Source organism: Castor canadensis, chromosome 1 (assembly GCF_047511655.1).
Source record: "Castor canadensis chromosome 1, mCasCan1.hap1v2, whole genome shotgun sequence".
In the NCBI taxonomy this organism is placed as follows: Eukaryota; Metazoa; Chordata; class Mammalia; order Rodentia; family Castoridae; genus Castor; species Castor canadensis.
Window position 1 is genome coordinate 156,737,945 of NC_133386.1, and position 23,467 is coordinate 156,761,411.

General features: G+C 48.5%; 1 protein-coding gene across 6 annotated transcripts in view; it reads right to left on the reverse strand.

Moving 5' to 3' along the window:
- Nucleotides 1–912: 912 nt before the first annotated feature.
- The window catches only part of Ptpn5 (protein tyrosine phosphatase non-receptor type 5), a 58,809-nt gene continuing 36,254 nt past the window's right edge, over nt 913–23,467 (reverse strand). For 5 of the 6 annotated variants that reach the window (XM_074042808.1, XM_074042804.1, XM_074042807.1 and 2 more), the window contains 12 exons: nt 15,582–15,775; nt 14,904–15,011; nt 14,583–14,666; nt 13,875–14,116; nt 12,503–12,692; nt 10,274–10,358; nt 6,231–6,310; nt 5,922–6,059; nt 5,301–5,411; nt 2,658–2,818; nt 2,455–2,568; nt 913–2,066 (listed from right to left, as the gene is read on the reverse strand). In XM_074042808.1, the coding sequence (XP_073898909.1) occupies nt 1,973–2,066; nt 2,455–2,568; nt 2,658–2,818; nt 5,301–5,411; nt 5,922–6,059; nt 6,231–6,310; nt 10,274–10,358; nt 12,503–12,692; nt 13,875–14,116; nt 14,583–14,666; nt 14,904–15,011; nt 15,582–15,775 (1,601 nt within the window). In that variant the 3' untranslated portion in view covers nt 913–1,972. The remainder of the gene's footprint in view (nt 2,067–2,454; nt 2,569–2,657; nt 2,819–5,300; nt 5,412–5,921; nt 6,060–6,230; nt 6,311–10,273; nt 10,359–12,502; nt 12,693–13,874; nt 14,117–14,582; nt 14,667–14,903; nt 15,012–15,581; nt 15,776–23,467) is intronic. The other variant, XM_074042805.1, reaches the window with a different exon arrangement.

The window sequence follows — 23,467 nt, forward strand, 5'->3', positions numbered from 1 at the left end:
CACAGCTGAAGTGGTCTTACAGAGCCACCCTGGGGGAGAAGAAAACGTGAGCTCTCCTCCCCATTCCTACTCCACACACTAGCCTCTGAAATCAGTGTTGAAGGGCCCTGAGGTACCCTGGACTATAGGGAAGCTCAAAGACAGGTGTGAGAGCCTTCCAATGTCTGACTTCAATAGGTCGGCCAGAAAACCTTAGGACAGAATAAAGGGACGGTCTCTGTGAGGGCAATCTCTGTGTGAGGGTGGCTGATACCTTTCTTTGTGGCCTCCATCTGAGCTGTTCTTTTCCTGCATGGCTGGACTCTTGACCTAGGCTGCAAGGTTCTATTATCTTTTAAGGACCTGCTAGCTGGTCAGGAGCCCTGCCCTGAATCCCCTCCTGCCCTGGGGTGATCTCCATCTGCCACTAGTGGTGTCACAGCTACTTTTGCTCCATCCCAGAGGGCAGAGGATAAGAATAGAGCAGGATGGCTTAGGATCTGATTCCCTGGGCCCCCTGGGAGGGGCTACTCTCAGCCCAAGCCTTACAAGGGAAATTGCTGGACTGCAGCTGCTATTGGGACTTGTGCGGGTAAGATGGGTTAAGTAGGCTGGTCAACAGGGAAGGGCCTGGGTGTGACCTGAATGTCCCTTTATCCTATCCTAAGCTTTTCTGGCCCACCTGTTGAAGCCAGACACTGGAAGCCTCTTCCTTATAGTTCAGGGTCCTCAGAGGGCTGGGGCTTGAAGGTATGTGAGAATTCTGCAGAATGGACTTACTTTGGTTTTGCAAATTTGGATTGCCCCATAGTGGCTCTCAGTAAGCATTCGAGCTAAGCTCTCTGTGTATTTGCCAGGAAAAATGGGCAAAAAGCCCAAGGTACAGAGAGCAGGGAATGGAGGGGAGAGGTAACTCACACAGACCCAGAAGGCTAGTTTTGCTCAAAATGCTGTTTATTGCTCTATTCAATGACCACGAGCGAATTATAAAAAGACATCGAATGTCTCTGTCTGCCGTGGAATAAATATTTAAAGTCAGCGATAAAAACACGTGGTTCCAATATAACAAGTTGCCAAAGAGTCATGCATGCTCTGCTGATGGGCTCTCGACACACGCAAGACACAGAAACACACGCAGAGCGACCCACAGTGAGACTTTGGGGAAGGCTTTCCCACAATGACACAGAAAAAAGCTTCACAAAGATCTGAGGCCTAGTCCCCATCCCATCCTTGAAGTTCCTTCCATCCCCCAACCAGGGCCCAGATCCTCTGGGTTCCCCACCCCCATCTGTTTCCCTGCTTTTCAGTGCCTCACAGCTGGTCATTGCTTCCTGAGGGCATTTGAAACCCAGAGTGCACACTGGCTGTGACGCTCACCCCAACCGAGAGACCTTCCCCAGCTGGGCTCTCTCTGGAAACCTCTCAGGAGCTACTCTGCCTGGCCTCCAGGTTCTTAGTCCTACCCTTTACATCCTGGTTATAATAACTAGGTGCAAAATGCAATCTGCCTATTGGGAGGAGTGGGGGTGGAAGCCAGGAGGCAGGCACCTCTGCCTGGCTGCTTAGGAGCTGGAACTCAATACCCCTTTCCCGGCCGAGGAGACACAGTGTCCGGTATAGACAGCAGAGATGGATAGACAAAACACGTTGCAGCAGGACACTTGGAGTGCGGCACAGAAACATTTTGGATCAAGTAGCAAAGGAACCATGGTTAAAACTGAGGCCCCAGGTCTGCATGGTGTGGGTCTGCAGGCCCTGGGGCCCCAGGCCTGGCCTGGCACGTCCTCCCCTACCCTCCCCCACTCCCCAATATGTACAGTAGGAAGAGCTAGGCTGGGGGTAGGGGCCAGGTCAGGCTAACAGAGGAAGGAGAGAGCAGACTGAAGAGAAGGAAGAGGGAGGGGCAGGGACAGGGAGCAGGCCCAGGGTAGCTGGGATGAGGGCCCAGACTCAGGCTGGGCAGTGCCCAGAGGACTTCAGAGGAGGAGTGTGGTCACTCTGGGGATTGGCGGGACAGCTGTTTCTCATAGAGGCTCATGACGTGATGCACAAACTGGTACTGCTCGCACGTCTGGATCATGCCACCCCTGCTCAGCAGAGATGCACAGTGGGGTCACTGAGGGATGGGTGCAGGAGGGGCGTCCAAACCCATGGAGTACCAATCATATGTGAGGCATGCTGGTGACCATGTCCTTATAGTGTTTGGAGAGAGCAGCCCTTGCCAGCAATGGCCCCCTTCCCCATCTTGTCAGGGACACAGATAACATGCCCACTGCTCCCAGCCCCTATCCTGTCCACCAGCTGCTTCTCTTCCCTCTTTCTCTTCAAGTGAACCCTCTGGATCCTGTCCTCTACCAGCTGTCCTCTCTGTTCCTCATCTGCCCATCAGTTCATGCCCAGTGTGTCATCTACCTCCCCTTATATCCCCCAGGCTCTAGCTAGCCCATATGCTCCCACTATTACAGGTGGACTGACCTGTCTTGACGGAGCTGGCACGTGGTCTTCAGGATGTCAACCACGCCCTCATGCCGCAGTTGCTGGCAGCAGATGCTGGTAGCAATAAAGCAGCCGGTCCTCCCAATCCCTGCACTGAGGGCCGAGGGGATGGGTGGGTGAGGAGCAGGGCAGCCCAGGGGTGAGGGGTGTGGCCCCACCCAGTGGTGGCTGGGAGAACTCACCTGCAGTGGACAATGATGGGGGCACAGTGGGGCCCCTCCTGCTGGGCTGCCTCCTCCACCTCCTGTACCAGGTGCAGGAGTGGGGGTGCCCTGTCTGGGGTCTTCTGGTCAGGCCAGGATGTGAACCAGTAATGCTTCAGGCCTCGTTCTTCAGTCCCGCTCTGTCCAGGAGACAGAGGCCCACCCCAGATGCATGTGAACACTTTTAGCCCACAAACTACCCAGAGATGGAGATGAAATGGGAGGAGCACACAAAGAATGTGGTCCCTTAATTCTCCCGTCTACACCATACTGCCCAATGTCATAGGACAGAGGCCCAAAGTCAGCTTGGTTAGAAGGGAGCTGGTCAGTGGTGTTGGCATCCGTTTGCTCTTCAGTTCTACCCTCAAACTCCAGGATCATCTGAGAGATGCCAGGAGCCCCTTTTCTAATTCATTACTGTCTCCAGGTTACTTATCTTGACAAATGTCTCAGTTGTCCCTTAGTCACATGACCCAGAGAAGGTGGCAGGGGGACAACACAATTCTTCCTTCTCCTCATTGCTTTGCCTGGCTATGCCACCACCGTCATTAAGTGTTGTCAGTGTTATCTCCACATCCTCCTCTCCATTGCCACTATCCCCACTTTGACTTTTATCATCTCTCCTCGGCACGGAGATCCCATCCTCTGCCCTGATCATCCCAAATGGCAGTCAAAATGGTCTATCTACAACTCAAATCTGAAACCCCTTGCACTGTACTTTAAACCCCTTGCACTGTACTTGAAACCTGAGTGTTTTGCTCTCCCATCCCCCAATTCATATGTTGAAACTGACTTTCCAATGTGAGGGGACTTCTAATACATCATGAGAACAGAGACCTTATGAATGGGATTCATGTCCTTAGTTAAGAGGCCCCAAAGAACTCCTTCTGCCACGTGAGGAGATAAATCAGGAAGTGGACCATCACCAGACCCGACCATGCTGGTGCCTTGACTTTAGATTTCCCGGCCTCCAGAACTATGGGAAATAAACCTGTTGTTTATCAGCAACTTAGTCTATGATGTTATAGCAGCCCAAACTGACCAAGACATCCCTCAATGGCTCTCACTACTCTGAAAAAAAAAATCCACTCTCTTCAGTCTTTAACATAGCAAATAAGATGTCTGGTGAAGGATCTACCTTTCCAGGCACATCTCCTGCCACTGTATACTTTTAACTGGTGTTCCCACACTCCAAAAGGTTTGTAGATAAAATCTCTGCAGTATGGCATATGTGTGTATGCATAAACACACACATACACACACAGAGAGTTTTTTCCCCCATGACTTTTACTTTTTTCTCTGCTGGGAATGCTTTCTGCACTTGTTTGTCCCTGGTCAACTCTGATCTTTCAAGATTCCATCCATCATAACTACTTCCAGGAAGCCCTTCCTGATCATTGCCAGCTGAAAAAGTGTCCTTAACTATCTCTAGCTTGGTACTTGCTGTTTTATGGGCACTCCTTGAGGCAAGAGTCTAGGTTTTGGATAGCTGTGTTCCTAGTACCCAGCCCAGAACTAAGTCCAGGGCAGGTATCTGTAACAGTTTATAGACAAAAGTAAATGCCTTCAAGCCCCAAGATGCCCTGGTTCTTCCCTAATCAGCCCCACAGCACTAAGAAGATAAGGAATCCCCAACCCTGGGCATCTCTGGGAAATTTCTACTTGGGAAGCTGGTTCCTCAGGTCCTTGAGTTACCTGGCTCTGACAGCCAGTCTCTGCTCTGCATTTTCTCGCCCTTTAGGGCCTCCAGAAAGAGCTGTGGCATGGAGCTGCTCAGGTGGCTCTGTCCTACAGGGCTGAGGTGGTCCTGACATCCTGCTTAGCACCCATCTAGTAGGAGAGAGGCAGCTGAATGGACTGAGCTCATTTCTGAGGCTGGACCCTGTGGCTATCAGTACCAATAGACTTCCTAGTATGTTTCTGGATAGGGCATCAGTTTCCTGGCTTAACCTCATTCACCTTTTCAGGTTATTATAGTAGACTCCACCTTCCACATGGATCTCGTATCATTCCTCAAATACAGAACTTCCTAATCCCCCTCCTTCCAAAGGAACAGTCTCTTTTATTATGCTCATCCTGGAAGAAGCACAACTTTATGGTGGGAGGTTGCTTCCCCCACTCCTTTGGGCTGTTTGCATTGCTCATATTTTGTGTCTTACATGCCATTTTCTTTAACACAGCCTCCTGTGCAACCCTAAAGCAACAAGGAGTGCTTGCCCTCTAGTGGATTTATTGGGAACTACAGGCAAGAAGCTATATCTCAGTTGAAGGGATGTGATCAGGCTGTATCTCAAAGTTATAATGAACCTTCGGTTATTAGGACAATGCTAGAGGGTGATAAAGTCCCCTTATCCAGACCATCCTGGTCTTGGGAGCATGTGAAGCAGAGATAAAAGACATTATGCAATTGAGGTTTGGGACATGCAGCTGGGGCTTGGTCTTGCCTCTGGCCCACAAGTCCATGAACACCTCCCTCATCACTGCTTACCAGTAAACCCAGGGAGTGACACAGGCGTTTATGGTGCTATGGAGTGGGCCCTATACCAGAAGGCAGGGACTCTGCGAAGCTCCTTTCCTCCATCCTCCCAGCCCAGCCCAGCCCTTCATAACCACAGGCCTCACCCTGAGGGAGATGAGTCGCAGTCGGTAATCCTCAGTGTGAATGACTTTCCGCACAGTGATCTCCACGCCATCATACACCACATGCTCCTCTGGCCAATACTCGGTACATTTCTGTAGAGGTCCAAATCAGGCTGGGATACACCACTGTTCCCCTCCCACACTCTCCCCATCCTCACCAGGACCAATGGAGACATATACAAGGGCAACAGGTTTGCTGTTAGAAAGGTTCATAAACCTGTAAGCTATTTCTCTTTTCTGAGCCTTACTTTCCCTAGATGGAAAATGGAAACAATACCAATTTGAAGGACTTTTAAGGGTATTCAATTAAATGGGCTATTACCGTCATAGACATCAGTCAGTCCTGGCAGCCTGGAAGGCAGCAGTGTGTTGTGCTTAAGGTCATGGGCACTAGAGTGGGGAGAGGCCAGCCTCTAGGCTCTCCTTTGATTGTGTGGAATTGAGCACACAACTCAACCTTAACTGAGCCTCACATTTCCTCATCTTGATAGTGGAGTGAATACTACCAGTCTCATAGGATTGTCCTAAGGGTTAATATAAAAATAAGATGCTCAATGTGGAGTCTAAAGTAGCTGGCACTTGGGAATGGTATGGTGTCTCTACCTCATTCATCTCCTCGATGTTGGTGATCATGACAATGATGGGTGTGTGCTCCTGCCACACCATGCTCCAGAAGTCGGCAACTGTGCTGACGATGGGTCCCTGCGTGGCGATATACACCTTCTCCTCTCCACCATATCCCTGTGGCCAGTCAAGTTGAGCCTTTCAGGGTCAAAGGTAGGGCTCCCGGGGCCCAGTCTTCACACTTGGCTCCTCCCAAGACTGGCAGAAACCAGCTTAGCTTAGGGATAAGCCTAGAGGATGGCTTAGGCATCCTTTTCAGGGGAAGACCACTAGGATAGGACTACATACCCGGATGTAGTTGGCGTTGATGTAGCTACTCAGAGGGTCATCGGAGTCTGATGAGGTCAGACACACTCTGCTGTGAGGATCTGGAGTATGGGGTTTGTGGGGGGAAATATAGGTGAGACTGGGAGCTGGACTCACTGGTGCAGGACCCACCTTCTCTGACCCACTACCCAACACCCACATTTCTTCTGGGGCTGAAGCAATTCTTCCTTTCCCAACCAGTAGCACAAAACTGACCCATCCTTGGTCCATGCAGGAAGGTGAGGACCCAGATGGAAGAAAGTAGAGAGAGAGAGGCCTCATCCCACCTCTGTAAGATCAATGCCTACCCTTTGCCTGTACCTCTCAAACTGTCCTGTATTCACTGAACCTCAGGTTTTCGAGTGGGAAAAGCTAGTTAATAAAGGAATGACCTAGGGTACAGATCCTGTACAGTAGGTGGCAGCCAGGGTTTGAATACACACTGCCACTGTCTTCTGTGTCAGCTTTTAAAACTCTTTTATCTGTAAAATGGGGGTAAAGATGCCTCCTTTCTAGGATCTTGGGGAAATAAATGAGAAAACAGATGTGAAAGTACTGTATAAATATAAAGTGCTTTATAAATATAGAGGGTGGTTAAGATTTGGGGGTAGACCCTTGGACTATCAATATACATTAAAATAAAAAAGAAGGGTAGGAGAGAAAAATAAGCCTCTTCCAGGGAATGGGCACCAGTGGGAGGTGGGTGGGCACAAGGAAAGGAGGAATTGAGGGTGAATATAGTGGATGTATTTTGTATCTCTATGTGAAAATAGAAGAATGAAGCTTGTTGAAGTTGTTCTAAGAAGAGGTGAGGGAGGAAGAAAGAGACTGATGGAGGGGGTAAATCTAATTAAGATATATTGCAAGCACATATATAACTATCACAATATATCCTCCTGTACAATGATCATATGCTAGTAAAAATTAAAAAAAAGATTTGGGGATAGAAAGCTGCCAGAGAATATCACATCTGAAATGAGGTCTGTAGCTCTCTGAAGTACAGACACATGTGCACAAAGGGTTTCCTCTCCAATCTTTTCACGTGTCAAATCCCATAGTAACAGGTTCCTATAACATCTTGTTCTTCCTGGAGTAGAATTTGTTCTGTTCCAGTGAGGGCCTCCCTGTATTGGCTAGCCTGTCAGCTTGAGAGGCTGGGACTGATTGGGACATTCTGAGGGGTGGCTCAGGGAAGCTTCCTGGAGGCCCAGAGCCCTGATTGCTTTGTCGTCAGTTCCATGTCTTACCTCTTCTCTGGGCCTCAGTTTCTCCACTGCACCAGGGAGGGTTGGCCTAAAGGCACTTCCTGTGTTCACATTATGGGGCTCTCAAAGGCAGCATAGGGGTATCATTAACAGTTTACACCCCTGAGCCAGAGAGCCTGGGTTTAAATCCTGGCTCTATGACTTACTAGCAGTGTCAACCTTAATCTCCCTGTGCTTTATGTATAAATTGGGGGTACTCCTTCCATGAGGACCTCATTTGTTTTAGAAAGGTTAAAAGAGCGAGCATGACTAAGCAGAGCCTTTAGGTCAGTAAGTAGCACAGACAAGCATATAGTAAATATTGCACAGCAAGTAGTTGCTCTTGTTATAAGTTTTACCAGAAGTGGATTTGCCAGAAAGAAGGATCCAAAACTGGTAGAAGAAATGGAAGTGATACTCATCAGCCTCCCTCCTTCAGCTCTTTGCCTGCCCCAGCCTACTTGGTCTTGGCAGGTGACTTGGGATTGGATAGCTCTTATGAAGAAGGCACAGAAGGGTGGCAGGGATGGATAAGAGGGTAAGCAGGAGAGTCAGAAGTGATCAGCAGAAGCAAGGAGTAGGCATTTCTGCCTGAGTCATCTCCCTTCTCCATGGCTGCACCTGCCCAAGATAGGTGGTGGAAAGACAAAAGCGGCACCGCTCCCTGTGACCGGATGCCAGGAACCACTGTAGTGATGAGAACGATTCTATTCCACAATCCTGGCTAAACATGGACTTTGGTGCTATGCATGTGCAAAGGACACCCAGATTAATAAGCCTTGGCCCTGCTCCAAAGAAGACACAGTGTTGAGCAGGCAGACAAGTAGTGTGTGGCATGAGAGCAATGGGGCTGGGGAAACAGAGGAGGTGCTTGGCTTGACTAGGGTGGAGGGGCTTCCTAGAAGGGGTTACACCTGGCTAGGGTTGAAGGACCAGTAGAAGGAGAAGCAGGGAACACTTCTTTGATTCAGGTGCACAGAGGCAAGGATGGGGTTGGTGAGAAGTGAATCTGGATCTTGTAAATTATTCTTGGAAAGGGTGACAATGACAGTGTTTAAAGAGGAAGGTGATACAATTAGTATCTGTTTTGTGCCATTTTGATGGTTGGTATGGTAGAAGGTGGACAGGAGAATGTGGAAGTCAGGATACCAGTTAGGAGATTACTGCAATAATTCAAGTAAGAAGTGTCAAGGTCATAGGGAGGCTCTGTCTGGCATGATTCCAAGGGGCACTTATATCAGTGTACTGTATGTAAATGGCACTCCCTGGAACTGGGCAACATGGAAGCCCAACACCCCTCCCCAAATCATTTGATAGTGAAGATGGAGGGGAGTGCTAGACTTGAGAGATAGTCATTTGTTTGTTCATTCATTCACTCATTCAAACAGGTGCAGAATGTCTCTCATGTGCCAGGTACTGTTTTGGTGCTTGGGACACTGGTGAAAGAAACATAAATTGACCCCCTACCTCTTATTCTCAATGCTGCCCATTGGGTTACTGATTATGCTGAGTGTGACTGTCCATAAACCTGTCTCTCCCAGTAGCTGGGAGTCCCATGTATACAGAATCAGTTTCTCATTAGGTATCTGGGGAAGATGTGCTGAATGAATGAGAGAACCAACCTCAGAATCTCCTGGATCTGAGAGGGGGCCTCTGTTAAGCCTGACCTGCCCTTTGTCCCCCCACCAGGCTCTGAGTGTGCTGGGTCAGTTCTGGCTGGACACAGACAACATTCTCGGGGTGGGTTTGGGGATTGGGAGGCTCAGGGCATGGTTGGAGTCTGCTGGTGCCTGTCATAACCCAGCAGGTACTACTGACTTAACTGTAGTGGCCATTCTGTGACCTGGCGGCAAAGTTCTAGGTTCTGGAGTGTCCGAGCCCCTCCCTTCAGGTAGAGCTGGGAAGGGAAGGGCAAGATGAGGGAAGAGGTGAGCAGCCCTTAATAATGCATCCTGGCCTTAAATGGTGCTTTGTTTAACCGGAACTACCTAGAGACTGTGTAACCATAGCAACCACAAGTCGATATTTTAAAAGTTAAAAATAAGTCATGACATCTTACATGTTGTTGGAGATGCTGATGGCAAAACTGCTTTTTTTAAAGCCTCGCTACTCCACAAACTGAGTGGAGTAGGTTTTTAGGGATTGACTTTCAACAAGTCACCCCCAAGCTAGCCCTAGGGCCTAGGGCTAGAACACAGCAGGGGACACAGGCAGCTTGATGAAAGTTACCTGAAAATGACTCCACAGGAACAGAATGGGAACATTAGGTCACCTAGTCTAAGGTGATGGAATATGCTGAGTGGCAGGGACCTGGCTACTGTAGAGGAGCTCCTTCCACTGTGGGGTGGCTCCACCTGTTCGAGGACTGGCCGTTGGAGCACAATGAACACAAGATAAACAAGAGTCCATTTCTGGGGTCACAGAGACCCAGGTTTGAAACTCAGCTCTGCACTTCCTAGCCGATGCTGAAGTGAGAAAGAATGTGAGCATGCTTTTCAGTCACTGTGCACTGCACACGAGTCATCCTTTCTCTCTGGGGTTTCTACAGTGCACAGCACAGCACTTGGACAGCAGAGCAAAGGTCCAGGCAATGCTGTGCAAGGAAGTGAACTATCCTCTGCCCTCGTGCGAGGGTGCTTTTCCCTTCACTGGACACTCCAGGCCCTACTTCCCTTCTCCTTACATGATGAGAATCTCATTACCCCTGGAGGCCCAGCTCTGGACTTAAGACCTTCCCAGGTGAAGGAGAGCCTCCCTGTGCCCTGGGGAGCAAGTACTCACTGGGCAGGATGGTTTTGTACCGGTTCTTCCGCACCAGCCCAGGGATGTCATATTCTTTCGGATCCACAAAGTTCATAGGGATTTCCTGGAGGAAGAGGACATGGGGGTATAAGCAGCTGTGGACTGGCCCTCATAGATGTCCAAGTCCAAGGGCTGTGTGCCCCCAACTTCTAGTGCAGGGGCTGGCTTGAGAGCATGCATTCATTTGACAAACATTTACTATAAAGTGAGTTAGCACGTGTGCATTTACAGTAGTGCCTGGTATATGCCAAATACATAATAAATGTTATGACTGTTGTTTATTGCTAACCAGCCTGCTATATGGTAGACAACAAATGGTTGATGAGTAAAGAAAAAACTGACCTGGCCAATCACTGCCTTCTTCCCCACTCTGTGTGCAGCAGCCAATCCAGGTGGCTTTGTTGATATGTACTCCTTCCCTGGGCACCTCTATCTTGGATCTTGACTCATGCTCTGGGATAACAGTCACTCCACCCTCATCTCACATATCCTATCTCTTTGAAAGGCCATCTCCTCTTAGAACCCTTCCCTGATTATCCATCAGGAAGAGAGCCTCTTGCTGAGCTTCTAGGCTGTCTCTACCCTTCCAACCAGTTCTATGTTAAGAACTCCAGGTCTGACTTGTACTCCTGGTGTAAGGTCTTTTTGGACCTGGCCTCTTTTTTTCTAGCTTTGCCATCTCTTTCCTATTGTTGACATGCCATCCTCAGTCCTGCCTCCAGGTCTGAGCTTGTGGCATTCTATTTGTTGGGAGCACTGGTCTCAGCCTCCACCTCTCCATATTGTTCCATTGCTTAAGGTCCCACCCAGCTCCATCTCCCCTAATGTCCTCTGGGGTGACTTCCTAGTGCTGCTTGCCTCTGCACTCCCTTCCAATCTGTCCACACATTTTGGCACCCAACTGCACGCAGTTTCATATGGTCCTTTGCTTCTGGACACACTATAAAGACTTTGCAAAATGCAGATCATAATACCTTCTAGAGATGCTGTGAAAAATCAAAAGAAAAAAAAAACCCATATGTGCAAAACTGCCTGTGGAGTGGGTGAGCAGGCTGTGTTCCTTCCTCTCTGGCAAAATCTATGATTTCTACTGAACAGAAAAGGACATAAAGGATGCCAGCTGTTTCTGCAAGGTGAGATGAAGATGGTGGGAGCTTGGAGTGGGAAATGAGGTTGGGGTGGGGGAAGGAAGGCTTTCCAGAGACATCAGGGTGGGGAGTGATGTGAAGAAGGCTCGGGAGGATAAAGGCACAAGTGAGACTGGTCCAGTTTCAAGTGGGCAGTCCTTGCAGAGGTTTCAGGTTGAGCCTAACGCTGGAGGAGGAGGCTGGGCTACACCACCTTGCATGGGGTGGGGTGATTTCTTCTGCAGGCAGTGCCAAGTTTTGAAGAGCTTGTAGTAGTGGGTCTGAAGGGGATGGTGAGTTTGATTTGAGGAAATGGGCTTGTGGGCCCCAGCCCCTTCCTTCCTCCTCCTCTCAGGCCCTTCTGATAAGAAAGAATTATGGGATGTCTCCTTGGGGCAAGACCAGAACTGACTGTGAGGGTAGAAAGTCTTTCGAATTCTGGGGCTCCATATCAGGAAGTTTACTCTTGCTACCCACTACTGAGCCTTACTTCAAACCTGCCATTTTGTGACAATAAAGGTGACACTGAGCTCTCTGATGGCTTAGCATTTAATTAGCCTAGCTTCCAGGCAGGTGAACAGGGTTGTCCTTTATTGGGCTCCTCAAAGTCCAAAAGGAGGCAGTCAGAGGTTGCTGCAGAGGCTGCAGAAGGGGGTTAAGACCTAAGTGAGAGTCAGGGGTGGGCAGGAGAGGAGGAGACAAGAGAGTCATCAAGAGGATGAACATGTGGTTATGTCAGGTAGAGGATAATGGGAAGACAGGAGAGTGAGAAGAGGTGGCTTTCTATGGCTTTCAGATCACAGTCCTGGTCACAGACCTAGAAACACCACTGCACACCAATCACTCACTGGCTGCTTTGTACATGTTATCAGTCTCTTTAGTCTTTGCAACAATCCTATTATTTTCATTCCATTTTCTAGCTGAGGAAATTGAGGTTGAGAGGGGGAAGAGCTTGTCCAAGGTGGTGGGAGAGGTGATAACTAGGGGACATTAGTCTACTCCAGACATGAGTCTGTTGGACCAATGAGCAATGTGAGTGCAAGAGTCTGCCTACGGTGGGGTGGATGGCTAGAGGACTCACAAAGAATTCGGCTTGCAGCAGGAAAGGGTCCAGGGCCTTTTCATGCAGCTCCTCAGCTCGAAGGATGCGGGAGGCGCTGAGCAGGTACTCGTGGGCCGACTCCTCACGCGGGGACACAAGGTGGCCAAAGCCCTCCTCACTGCAGCCCGGAGTGCACATATCCAAGGTCAGGGAGACATTGGAGCCCCTCCTGGAAGGACCAGGGAAGAGGAAGTGAGTCTTTGGCAGGAAGAGGTTTTAGCTGGGGACCTTGACTTGCAGAGAGGACAGAGGAGAATCAGGGCTGGAGATCAAGGTGGGTTCTGGGGAAAGGAGTAGGAGTTTGACAAGACCCCATCACAAGGCGCATGATGCTCAGCCCTGAGGCCAAGGCACGCATCCCTGTTTCCTGCCTCCCACAGTGGGAGTTCTAAAAATTCCATCCAAAGCAACCCCAGTATGGTCCTCTCCTGGACTCCTGTTACTGCTGGATATAGCTCCACCTTGTGGCCCCAGAAAGCCCACAGAGAAGACACCTGCCGAAGGCACAGGCAGGGCTCAAGCCAGAGAGGATGGTTCCAGACCTCTGTAACACAGTCCTGGGCCCAGCAGTCCAAGAATGAGGCTGCCACTGGGTCAAGGACATCTCTTCCTGGAGCGGTCAGAACCCTCAGCTGCCAAGGAAGGAGGAATTCCTGGGGGTAGCAAGTGGCAGCAAGGATATCTACATTAGACCAACTCTACTACGCTCACTGTATAAAACCACAAAACAGGAAGGGTCCTGATTGTATAGAAAGGGAAACTGAGTCTCCATGAAGGGACAAGGATTACCTAGCAGAGCTGAAACAAACAGCTAGGTTTCTTGACTCCCCATCCAATGCTGTTTTTATCTATCATGTAGGTAACTTAATCCTGATGTGATCTGGCTTACCTAGTTAGGCTCAGAAAAGAGTGTCTATACCTGTCAAAGTGCACTCTGCCAAACACTATGAGACCCTCTAAAAAAGCAGGGTTCTGTGGCCAAAATACTTTGGAAGATGCTAAATACTGTCCCCTTGCTGATTTATAATGAAAACAGGCATGTCAAAGATCCTGACAAGTCCTGCAGTAAGGAAACCTACCCAAAGTTCCTTGAGCAAAGGAGAGTATGTGAGTGTGCACACCTGAAGGTGTCTCGTGTGTGTGTGTGTGTGTGTGTGTGTGTGTAGCATTTTTTTATTATTCATCTTGGGGCACTTTGATCTATGTGAATTCCCCAAAAAGCACATATATCTACTCTGGCCAAGCTAAGAGGTTAGCTCTGTCCTGGCCACTGGGGTCAGAGTCAGGCATCTACCCTTCTGAATGAGAGTGTGAGAGTCCACAGAGCCCACCTCTTCTCCACCCCTCCCACCTCTCCTGCAGACCCATGGACTTGACAGTCAGTGAGGCAGGGTCGGCCTCAGGCTTGATGTCCATCACACAGTCAAACACAGGTGTCTCAGGCACGGGGTCCAGGTCCAGGAAGTCATCCTCAACCTTCTCTTCCATCCACTCTGAGTAGGTGAAGGAGGGCTGGCGGCTCACCGACTGGCGCCTGTCCTCTGGGGGCAGCGGAGTGGGTGGCTCTGGGCGTGCCTTCAGGAAATGCCACACCTGGTTGGGAGCATAGGGCATCATGGACCAGGGCCCATGCCGGCTGTCCCCTGGGTCCCTGGGGTGCCAATGAGATTGAGCCCTCTCTCCCTGCAAGTATCTGCCCTCCTGGGAACCTCTCCTGGGAACCGACTAAATGAGGCACTGCCGCTTGCCTAGATGTCAGGTTCCACTCCATTCTCCCTCTCAAGACCCTCAGTTTCTTGTGGATTCAGGCATTCTGGGTGGGGTCTGGTGGCCTCCCTACCTCGGCCAATTTCCCAAGCTCAGGTAACTGCAAACAAATTTTTAGTAATATGGAGTCTCTTGCCCCAGGCTGGGCACACCGGCAGAAGAAGACAGATACCCATCCTTGTCCTACCCAGAAACTAAGCCTTCCAGCCTACAAGTCAGATACAGCTAGTGGGGAGCAGGGCCTCAGCATGGAGGAGGAAAGTACTAAGGCTGGGGTCAGGAAGCGCCTTACCAGGGTGGTAATGAGGACCAGGCCCACAGACAGAAAGACCATCAGCAGACTGGGGACCCCCCAGGTCCCAGCATCCAGCCAGGCCTGGGGAACATCAGACAAACAGTTCAGGGTGGTGGTGGGAGCAGAGTTTTCATCTATTTCAAAAGCAACAAAAGTGAGGCTCTGAAAACTATATCCTTGGTCTGTGTGGGGAGCATGCAGAAATACTTCAGGGGCTTGGAAACATCTGAATTTAGAGAAGCACCACCCAGGGGCTATGGAGGGAGGCTGAGGCCCCCAGATGATCTCCCTCCCCTGGGGCTCCCAGAACTTACTTACCACAGGTCCCAGCTGGTTCAGGAGTGTGAGCGAGGAGGAGATCAGGTCTGTGGCATTCTGCAGCCAGGTGTGGCCATGGCCGCTGAGCCAGAGTGCCCCGCAGGCAAGCTGGGGCAGTCAAGGGAGCAGGCTGAGCTCAGAGCCCAGGCTTCTTACTCCCATATTGCCCTGTAGAGCTCACCTTCAGCCCTGACCTGGACTCTAAGGAGGCTCCTGAACCTCTCAGGTACACACTGGGCAGCTGAAGGAAATGCCCAGGAGCCATGTACCCAGAGGAGGCCTCAGGACACTCCCTGGAGAAAAGCTGGAGAGAAGCTGACTGAAGGCAGCCAAGACAAAGCCCTTCCCAGAGGAGACCCCACAGGTACACATGTAAAAAGGTCAGTCCCCTAAAAGGCCTCCATAGTCAAGAAGTCCTCAGAGAGAACCCTGCAGGATTAAGGGGGTCATGTGTTAGGACCCCTGTGCTCCTGGTTCTTGGGTTAGAGAAGGCAGGTTGTGAAGGGCTTAGCTACACAGGCTGTAGCTCAGAATTCCAGCCTTCCCCTTACACAAGTCTTGAGGACTTAGAGTAACTGAGGGCCCTCTAGCTCCCCAGGCAGCCATCTTGGGGAGGAAGTAGAAGACTGTCCCTCAACCCACCCTCTCCAGGCCCTACTGAGGCCTGTACATCCTTACCAGGAACTGAGAGACAGCGAACAGGCACAGGCTGCTCCTGACAGTGAGGGAGTGGCTCCCGGCGCCTCCAGGTGGTGGCTTCTGAGCTGGCTCTGAGGGCGGTGAGGGTGGTGGGGGTGGTGGCATAGCTCTCTGCTTGTCAGGGAGCTCTTTGGCCTCATCCAGCACCTCCATCACTACCGGCTGGGGAAGACCTGTGGAAGGTGGGACATGCAGGTGATGATGCTGGGCCCTGCCCGAACACAGGGCTCTGCCGACCCACGGTGGACCGCTCCTTTTGGGGTTGCTGTAGCTTCCTCTCAATCCAGGATCAGTCAGCGTGGCTCCACTTCTAGCAGTCACCCTCGATTAGCAAAGCAATATTCACCTACCTTCGTCAGACAGAGCTAAGTGTGGGTGGACAAATTATTTCTCTTTTATTTCTCCAGTAACAGAGTTAAAATGGCAGGAGGTTTTTCAGAGTTAATATCGTTGTATTTACGCAGCTTCATTCTTTTCCATTTCTTAAGGAAACAAAAACAACCACCTCAAACTCAATTAAAAAAGCAAGGAAAAAAAAAAAAAGAAGAAAAGAAAAAGATATGGCACAGCCAGGCCACGACCCTGAACAACCCACCCACGCCTGCCCTCCAGATTTTTGTCTCTCGTGATCTGTGCCTTGAATGGGTCTGGAAACTTAACTACTGTGATCTTCTGATCACAGCCATGTGCCTCCCCATCTTGAGGCCCCCACACCGAAAGAGAGTGGGGGGTCATCAGGGTGATGTGGAGAAAAATCTTGGTGTAAGAGAATTGATATCAGATGCCTGGAATTCAGTTCTGGGTTCTGTCCTTGGTGTGATCTCAGGAGAGTCACTCCTTCTTTGAGCGTCAGTTTCCCCACTTTGAAAATGGGGGTGGGACTCCACCCTGGTTTTCTAACTCTGCTTTTCAGTGTGTTCTCAGGTGCAGCAGAAACTGTCAAGTGCTCTGAGTCCTTTTACCTATACAGTGGAAGTAAGGAAGCTCTGCCTGTCCACTAAGGCAGGGTTGGGTTTCTACTAAGATTAATCAACAGAGTTCTATTACTAATGCATCACAATACCACTGGCTTAGACCTGAAACCCTTCTTTTGTGGCGGATTCCAATGGCAGACACCTTGGTGAGTCCCAGATGTTGGAGAACCCCGCCCAAACTCAGGTCTTAGTTTATCGCCAAGAAAAGAGGGGCCAACATAATGGATGCATACAGCTTGACAGTAGAGATATGGATGTCCATGCATCACTATGCATATGGGACAATGGACTTCTTTTCTGGTTGGGTGACAACAGAACCATGTGAGGACAACAGCTGTTTGTGCATGTGCTTTCTTACTTGACAAACGTTTACTGAGCATCTCACATGGCCTAGATACCAGTGTGGTGCAGAGTCCTGGTCCTGAAGAACCCTGTATTAGTATCATGGGCTCCACTTTCCCAGCTGCAGATCCTGATGGCTCCCTCCTACTGTGTTCCAGTCACACTCTTGTAGTTCATCAGGTGAGTTTGCCCAGTGTGCTTTGCACATGATATTTCCTCTACCTGGACCATTTCTCTAACAGCCTGATCCCCTCCCTTGCCTCCCATATACTTTAGCAAGGTAACTCTATTCATCCTGTAGGTCTCAATCAAATGTCACCCGAAGGAAGTAGTTTCCTATCATATAGCAACATCCCACGCCACTCCTTCATACTACCACTGGCAACAATATACTCCAGCACGTGCAGGTTCTGTGCATTATGAATGTTAACTTACTCTTCACAGTGTACAACTATGAAGTTGGTTCTGCTATCATCCCCATTTTATGGAAGAGGAAGACGAGGTGCAGAGTGGTTAAGAGATTTGTCCAAGGTCACCTAGTTGTAAATGGCAGAGGTGGGTTCAGTCTGAGGCAGCTGGATGGGCCCAGGTTAAATTGTGCTCACTATGGTCTGTAAAATAATGTGTGGAATGCCATCTCTATTTGCCTGGAAGTTGAGGCAGGAATGGTATTAGTTTTGCTCACTGTGATTGTCTATAGCATCTAGCACAAATCTTGGCAAGTAAGTCTGCAATGAACATTTGCTAAATGAGTACCTTCTTTTAACTCTGTTCTTACCTGATAAAGGGGGATAATAACACACACTTTGAAAACCTGTTATGAAGACTCCTTTTTAGTGATCGATCCCAGGGCCTTGTTCATGGTAGGCTAGTGCTGTACTACTGAGCTACATCCCCAACCTGAAGACTTTATATACTACAGAATAAAACACCCAGCATGGTGCCTGATATTTAGTAGGTATCCATTAATGGCAGATTATAATAATGTTAACACATAATTCTTGCCTTAAATGACTCCTAGTCTCATAGGTAACACAGACTAGTAAATACACGTTTATACAGGGATCCTTATACACTGTTTGTGGAAATGCAAATTAGTACAACCACTACGGAAAGCAGTATGGAGATTCCTCAGAAAGCTAAAGGGAAAAATACCATATGACCCAGTGATACCACTCTTGGGCATCTACCCAAAGGAATGTAAATCAGGATATAATAGAGGCACCTGTACACCAATGTTCATCACAGCATTATTCACAATAGCCAAGCTATGGAAAAAACCCAGATGCCCTACAACTGATGAATGGATCAAGAACTGTGGTGTATGTACACAGTGGAGTTTTACTCAGCCATAAGGTTTGAAGGTAAATGGATACAATTGGAGGACATGTTAAGTGAAGTAAGCCAGGCTCAGAAAGACAAAGGCCACATGTTTTCTCTCACATGTGGAAGACATACCCTAAAGAAAAACATACACAAAAACAAACATGATCATATACAACTCATATGTAGAACATGTATGTAATAGTGGAACTGCTCTGTGGAATTCAGGGAAAAAGGGAAAGGAAAAGAGAATGATAGCGCATCAGTAATACCATAAAACATGACATCTGTGAGGTAGAGGATATAAGGATGTGTACTGAAAACTGTTGAAAAAGGGCGGGGGGTGAGAAGTAAAGGGGTAAGGGAGAGTAATGCAAAGGTTGAATGGACCAACATAAAGTATTCCCACAGCAGGGATGCACAGACAAACCCTTGAACATCAATTTAAATGTTAATAATGAAGGATAGGATTGTAAAATCCTATGGGGGCTATTAGTGGGAGAGGAGAGAGTGAAGGAAGGAGATTAAGGTGAGGGTATACAGTTGATGAACTTCATATACTTATATAAAATAGAACAAAGAAACCTCTTGCAATTGCTTTAAGTGGGGCAGGGAGGGGGTTGAGAGGGAGAGAGGATAGAAGTGATCTAACCAATGTACAATGTGAGCCTAATCAGAACTGTCACTATGAATCCCCCCTGTATAATGAATATGTCCTAATAAAATATTTTAGAATAAAAATACATGTTTATCACACAATGATTTAAATGATCCATCTAAGTACTGGTGGAATCTAAGTGGAGTGGGGGAGACAGCTCCCTATGGGAAGGTACAGTTACTGACCACCTAAGCAATCAGCTCAGATCCTGGGGACAAGGTGAGAAAGGAAAAGCTGCCCTAGGAGACAGATCATGTGGGAAGTCAAAAGTTTCTATCACTGATGAGCAGAGGGTGGATTTCTCAAGGGTGAGGTCCTCACCCACATATTTGACAAGTGATGCCAAATATGGATGTGTGGAAGGATACCGGCCCGGGGTCACCTGGCTTCTATGCCTCAGCTCTGCAAAGCACATGCTGTAGCCATTCCTTCTTTTCCTTAGGCCTAATTCCTTATCTATAAAAGAGGGGCTTGCACTAGAATTTGTTATTCCTGGATATTTCTGCCAACCTCAGGGGAGTAACATCAAACTCACACAATTTTGGAATTCACTGCTTTGCTTTAAAATTCATGGGTTTTCTGTACTCTATACCTGCATTCATTTTGATATTAAAAATTTTTTTCCCTCTTAAAGCTCTGAGCCAAATTTATGGTTCAGGAAGATGTGTGACATTTATCCTGTGGCTTTGCCCTCAGGGGTACATGTACCTCAGTCTGAGAAGCATGGAACTCGCCTGCAATAAAATACTATTCAGCCATTATAAATGGCTATGTTGATGAATATTTAATAACATGGAAAGAAAGTTTGAAAGTATGGAGTGAGAAAGGCAGGATTATAATACATTATGATCTCACCGGCCTTAATTTTTCCTTTTTTGGTAGCACTGGTGTTTGAGCTCAGGGTCTCAAACTTGTTAGGCAGGTGGTCTTACCACTTGAGCCACTCCATCAGCCCTTTGCTGTAATTTTTTTTTTTTTGAGATAGGGTCTTGCGAACTATTTGCCTACAGCTGTCTTCAAACTGTAATCCTCCTAATCTTTGCCTCCTAAGTAGCTAGAATTGCAGGCATGAGCCACTGGCTCCTGACTCTCACTGGCTTAAAAATTAAGAAATAAGTTTAAATATGTCTATGAAACAATGGAGAATACCTGATATAACCTGAGAGTTTAACATGAACCTGTAGAGCTGAGAGCACAGTTTGATGTGGCACAGAGGAAGTGCTTAAAAATGTTGACTATGGTAAATGGGAAGACTATGAGCCAGGTTTTTTCGGGGGAGAATGAGAATAGAGGTGATTTTATTTACATACTAGATTTCTTCTCGTAAATATATAAACACATATATTTGTAGTGAAATATATTTTTTAAAAAGGTTAATGTTCTGAGGCTCAGTTAGTGTACCCAGGTTCTAGGCCTTGACTCCCACCTGTCACATCTAAATGCATGTGGTGGGACATAAAGAATGATGCAGTGTGCACAGCTCTGTGAGATCCATCCAGCAGAACTGCTGGTCAGAAGATCATTCCCTCTGAGAATGTGTGAACATCACTTTTGAATATGAGAGATGGAAGATTAACTGCCTTGCACATTATATGGGTGGGAGAGAAACTACAGGTTGATGGGTCCCTGTATGCAGGTTGCAGAGACAAAAGGGGAGGCTTTAAAAATTTTTGGAAACTACTAGGCACATGGGAGCCCTGGGGGCCTGAAGAATCCAGTTGCTAGGTATTTACTGGGGAACAGGTAGATGTCCATCTTTCAGAGTAGGGCTTATTTAAAATTTTTTCTCTGGGTAGAAATTGGATATCCATACATCTTCAAACACATGCTATACTCTGTATATAATTTAGGGGGAATCCATGGACCTCAGCTCAAGAACCCCTAATCTCAGGGATGGGTCATGGGGGTTTATGATAAAAAGTGTGGAGGCTGTGAAATGGAAAACTAGGCTAGGAACCTGTCTGACTATATAGTCTCTGCTCATTTGTATATAAGTCAAATGCACATTTAATTAACATCAATTATATAGCAAATGCTGGGAACAGAAGGATTCACTCTCATGCTATTGGGAAGCTCTGCTGTATGCCTACTTTGCCAAACACTGGGCCAGGCCCTGGGAATTCAGCAGTGACTAAAACAGTCCCATCTGCATGAACCACTGGAGTGTAGGGTCCATTTGTCCTCTTGACCTCTGTCCTTGTACAGATAATGTCAGCTCTTCTTGCCCTGCCCTCCTTTTTTACTGACTATCTTGTTCTGGGAATAATGCCACCTCACTGGGCTGGCTACGCAGTTCCCAAAGTGCTCTGTGCACGCAAGTGCACTTGCTTCTGTTGGTAGCCCTATGAGGTAAACATTATCATCATCAGCCCTGTTTTGTTGGTGAGAGGCGGCTGCTTTTGTCAAAGGCTGGCTTTTCAATAGTTCACAGTGAGGTAGCTGCTTTGCCACGCACGAAGCCCTGACTCAGAGGCTGCTTGCTGACAACAGTTTTAATATCAAGCTTGCCTCTTGGGCAGTGTGAAGGGGATTTTCCAGGCCTGAAAATCAAGGCTTAGAGAGGTTAAGTGCTTTGCCCATGTAAGCACAAACTTGAACTTTGAATACAGGGCTTCCTGACACCAAGTGATGGTTCCATTTTGCCAAACAGTTTCTCAGGGAAGAGTCATTGTAGCAAAGTTGGGGAGGACAGTAAGAGCTTGGGAGTAAGGAAAGCCTGTCCCTGCAGGAATCTTGAACCTTGGGGTGGTGATGCAGCTTTTGTGTCTGATGTCTAGCTGATGGATCCTCAGAGGCTAAATGGTATGGAGGGAAGGAGAAAAGTACTGGGAGGCAGGAGCTCAGTATCTCAGGCCAAAGCTCCAGGGATCCTGGGAAAGGCATGCAGGCAAATAACCTTGGATGTCACCTGGGGCATGCGGTGACACCATGATTCCTCTCCTGTTACCTACCTCCCATATCTACCACTAAACTCTGCAGCTACTCTGCCTCAGGGCCGGTGCCATCTGAGCTGGAGAACCATGGCTGCTCTGTTCGTCAGGCAGTGACTCATCCTTGAGCTCCCGGGCAGCAGCCTACCAGAACTGGAGCGGAAGGCTGGCTCAGCCCGTTCCTGTTTACATGAAGAGGGAGGCTCTGTCCCATTCAGCTTTTATTCCTTACCAGAGTGGCCAGGAATGACCTCCTAGCCAAGCCTACACAGTCACAGGGGGCCCTGGCCAGCAGAACATCATACTCAGTCAGCTTCCAGACAACCCTGAGGGTTATCTGGTCCAGCCTGCTAATTTTTCAGATAGAGAAGCTGAGAAGCCAGAGAGGGGACTATGGCCTGCCCAAGGTCAAGAGCCAGCCAATGCCAGAGCTCAAAGGCAGGCTGCTACAGAAAGCACTATCAGCTTTGAGTATGGCACTGTGCTCCACGCTAATATTAGCCTTTCAGTCCTCATAATAACTCAGCGACCACCTCCCTGCGCTAGAACCCTGAGCTAGAACCAGACTTCTGCCTCCCATACCATCTCTCTCTCTCTCTTTTTTTGATGGTACTGGGGCTTGAACTCAGGGCTTTGTGCTTGCAAAGCAGCACTCTCCTGCTTGAGCCACGCCTCCATTCCATTTTGCTCTGGTTATTTTGGAGATGGGGGTCTCTCGAACTATTTGCCTGGGCTGGCCTTGAACTGTAATCCTCCTGATCTCAGCCTCTCAAGTGAGTCACAGTGCCCAGATAATTTGTTTATTGGTAGTACTGGGATTTGCACTCAGGGCCTCATGCTTGCTAGGCAGGTGCTGTACCATTGAGCCACACCTCCAGCCCCCATCTTATCTTTGAGAAGTCTCCAATGCCCACCCTTCATCCATCCAGGTGATGGTTCTCACTCCACATCCTGTCAGTGTGTCCAAAATACCACCATTAGACTTTGTCTCCTTTTTTATACTATTACTGCTGCTTTCTCCTTGCAGGGATAGATGGGTGTATGGAGGGGATAAAGGTAACTTTTAGGTGATTTTTAATAGCTCCCACCTGTGGAAGAGTAACCACAGGGCTTGTCCTCCATTGTGCTCCTGCTCTACCCACTGTGAGCCAGGTTCATCGTGAGCCTCATGCCACTGGATACTCAGAACCCTGCTGTGGGTTGACATTATTGTCCACATCTTACGTATGGAGTATGCAACACAGAGAGATAAGTGATGAGCTCAGGGTTACAGAGCCAGGAAGTAACAGACCTGGGATTTGAATCTAGGTTGATGGGTCTCCATACTTAATGATCTTTCTCTTATTTCACAGAAAGGTTTGGACACCCACTGAGGGATGAGGCAGGGCAGGTTGCCTACTAAGCTTGTTTTGAAGTTTTGCTTGGGTAGACCCTAAATGCCAGAGGAACTGAAAAGGATCAGGGGATGGTACAAAGGTCTGGAAGGAACAGGCCCAACCAGCTATTTCTTGCCACCCCAGCATTGTACCCCCAGCCCTGCTATGGCTCTGAGAGGGAAAGCCTGGAGTTGTTGGGCATGTCTATGGTCTCTGTCTTCACTGGGAGAAGCTGGAGTGGCAATGCCTCACTTTGTGCTGG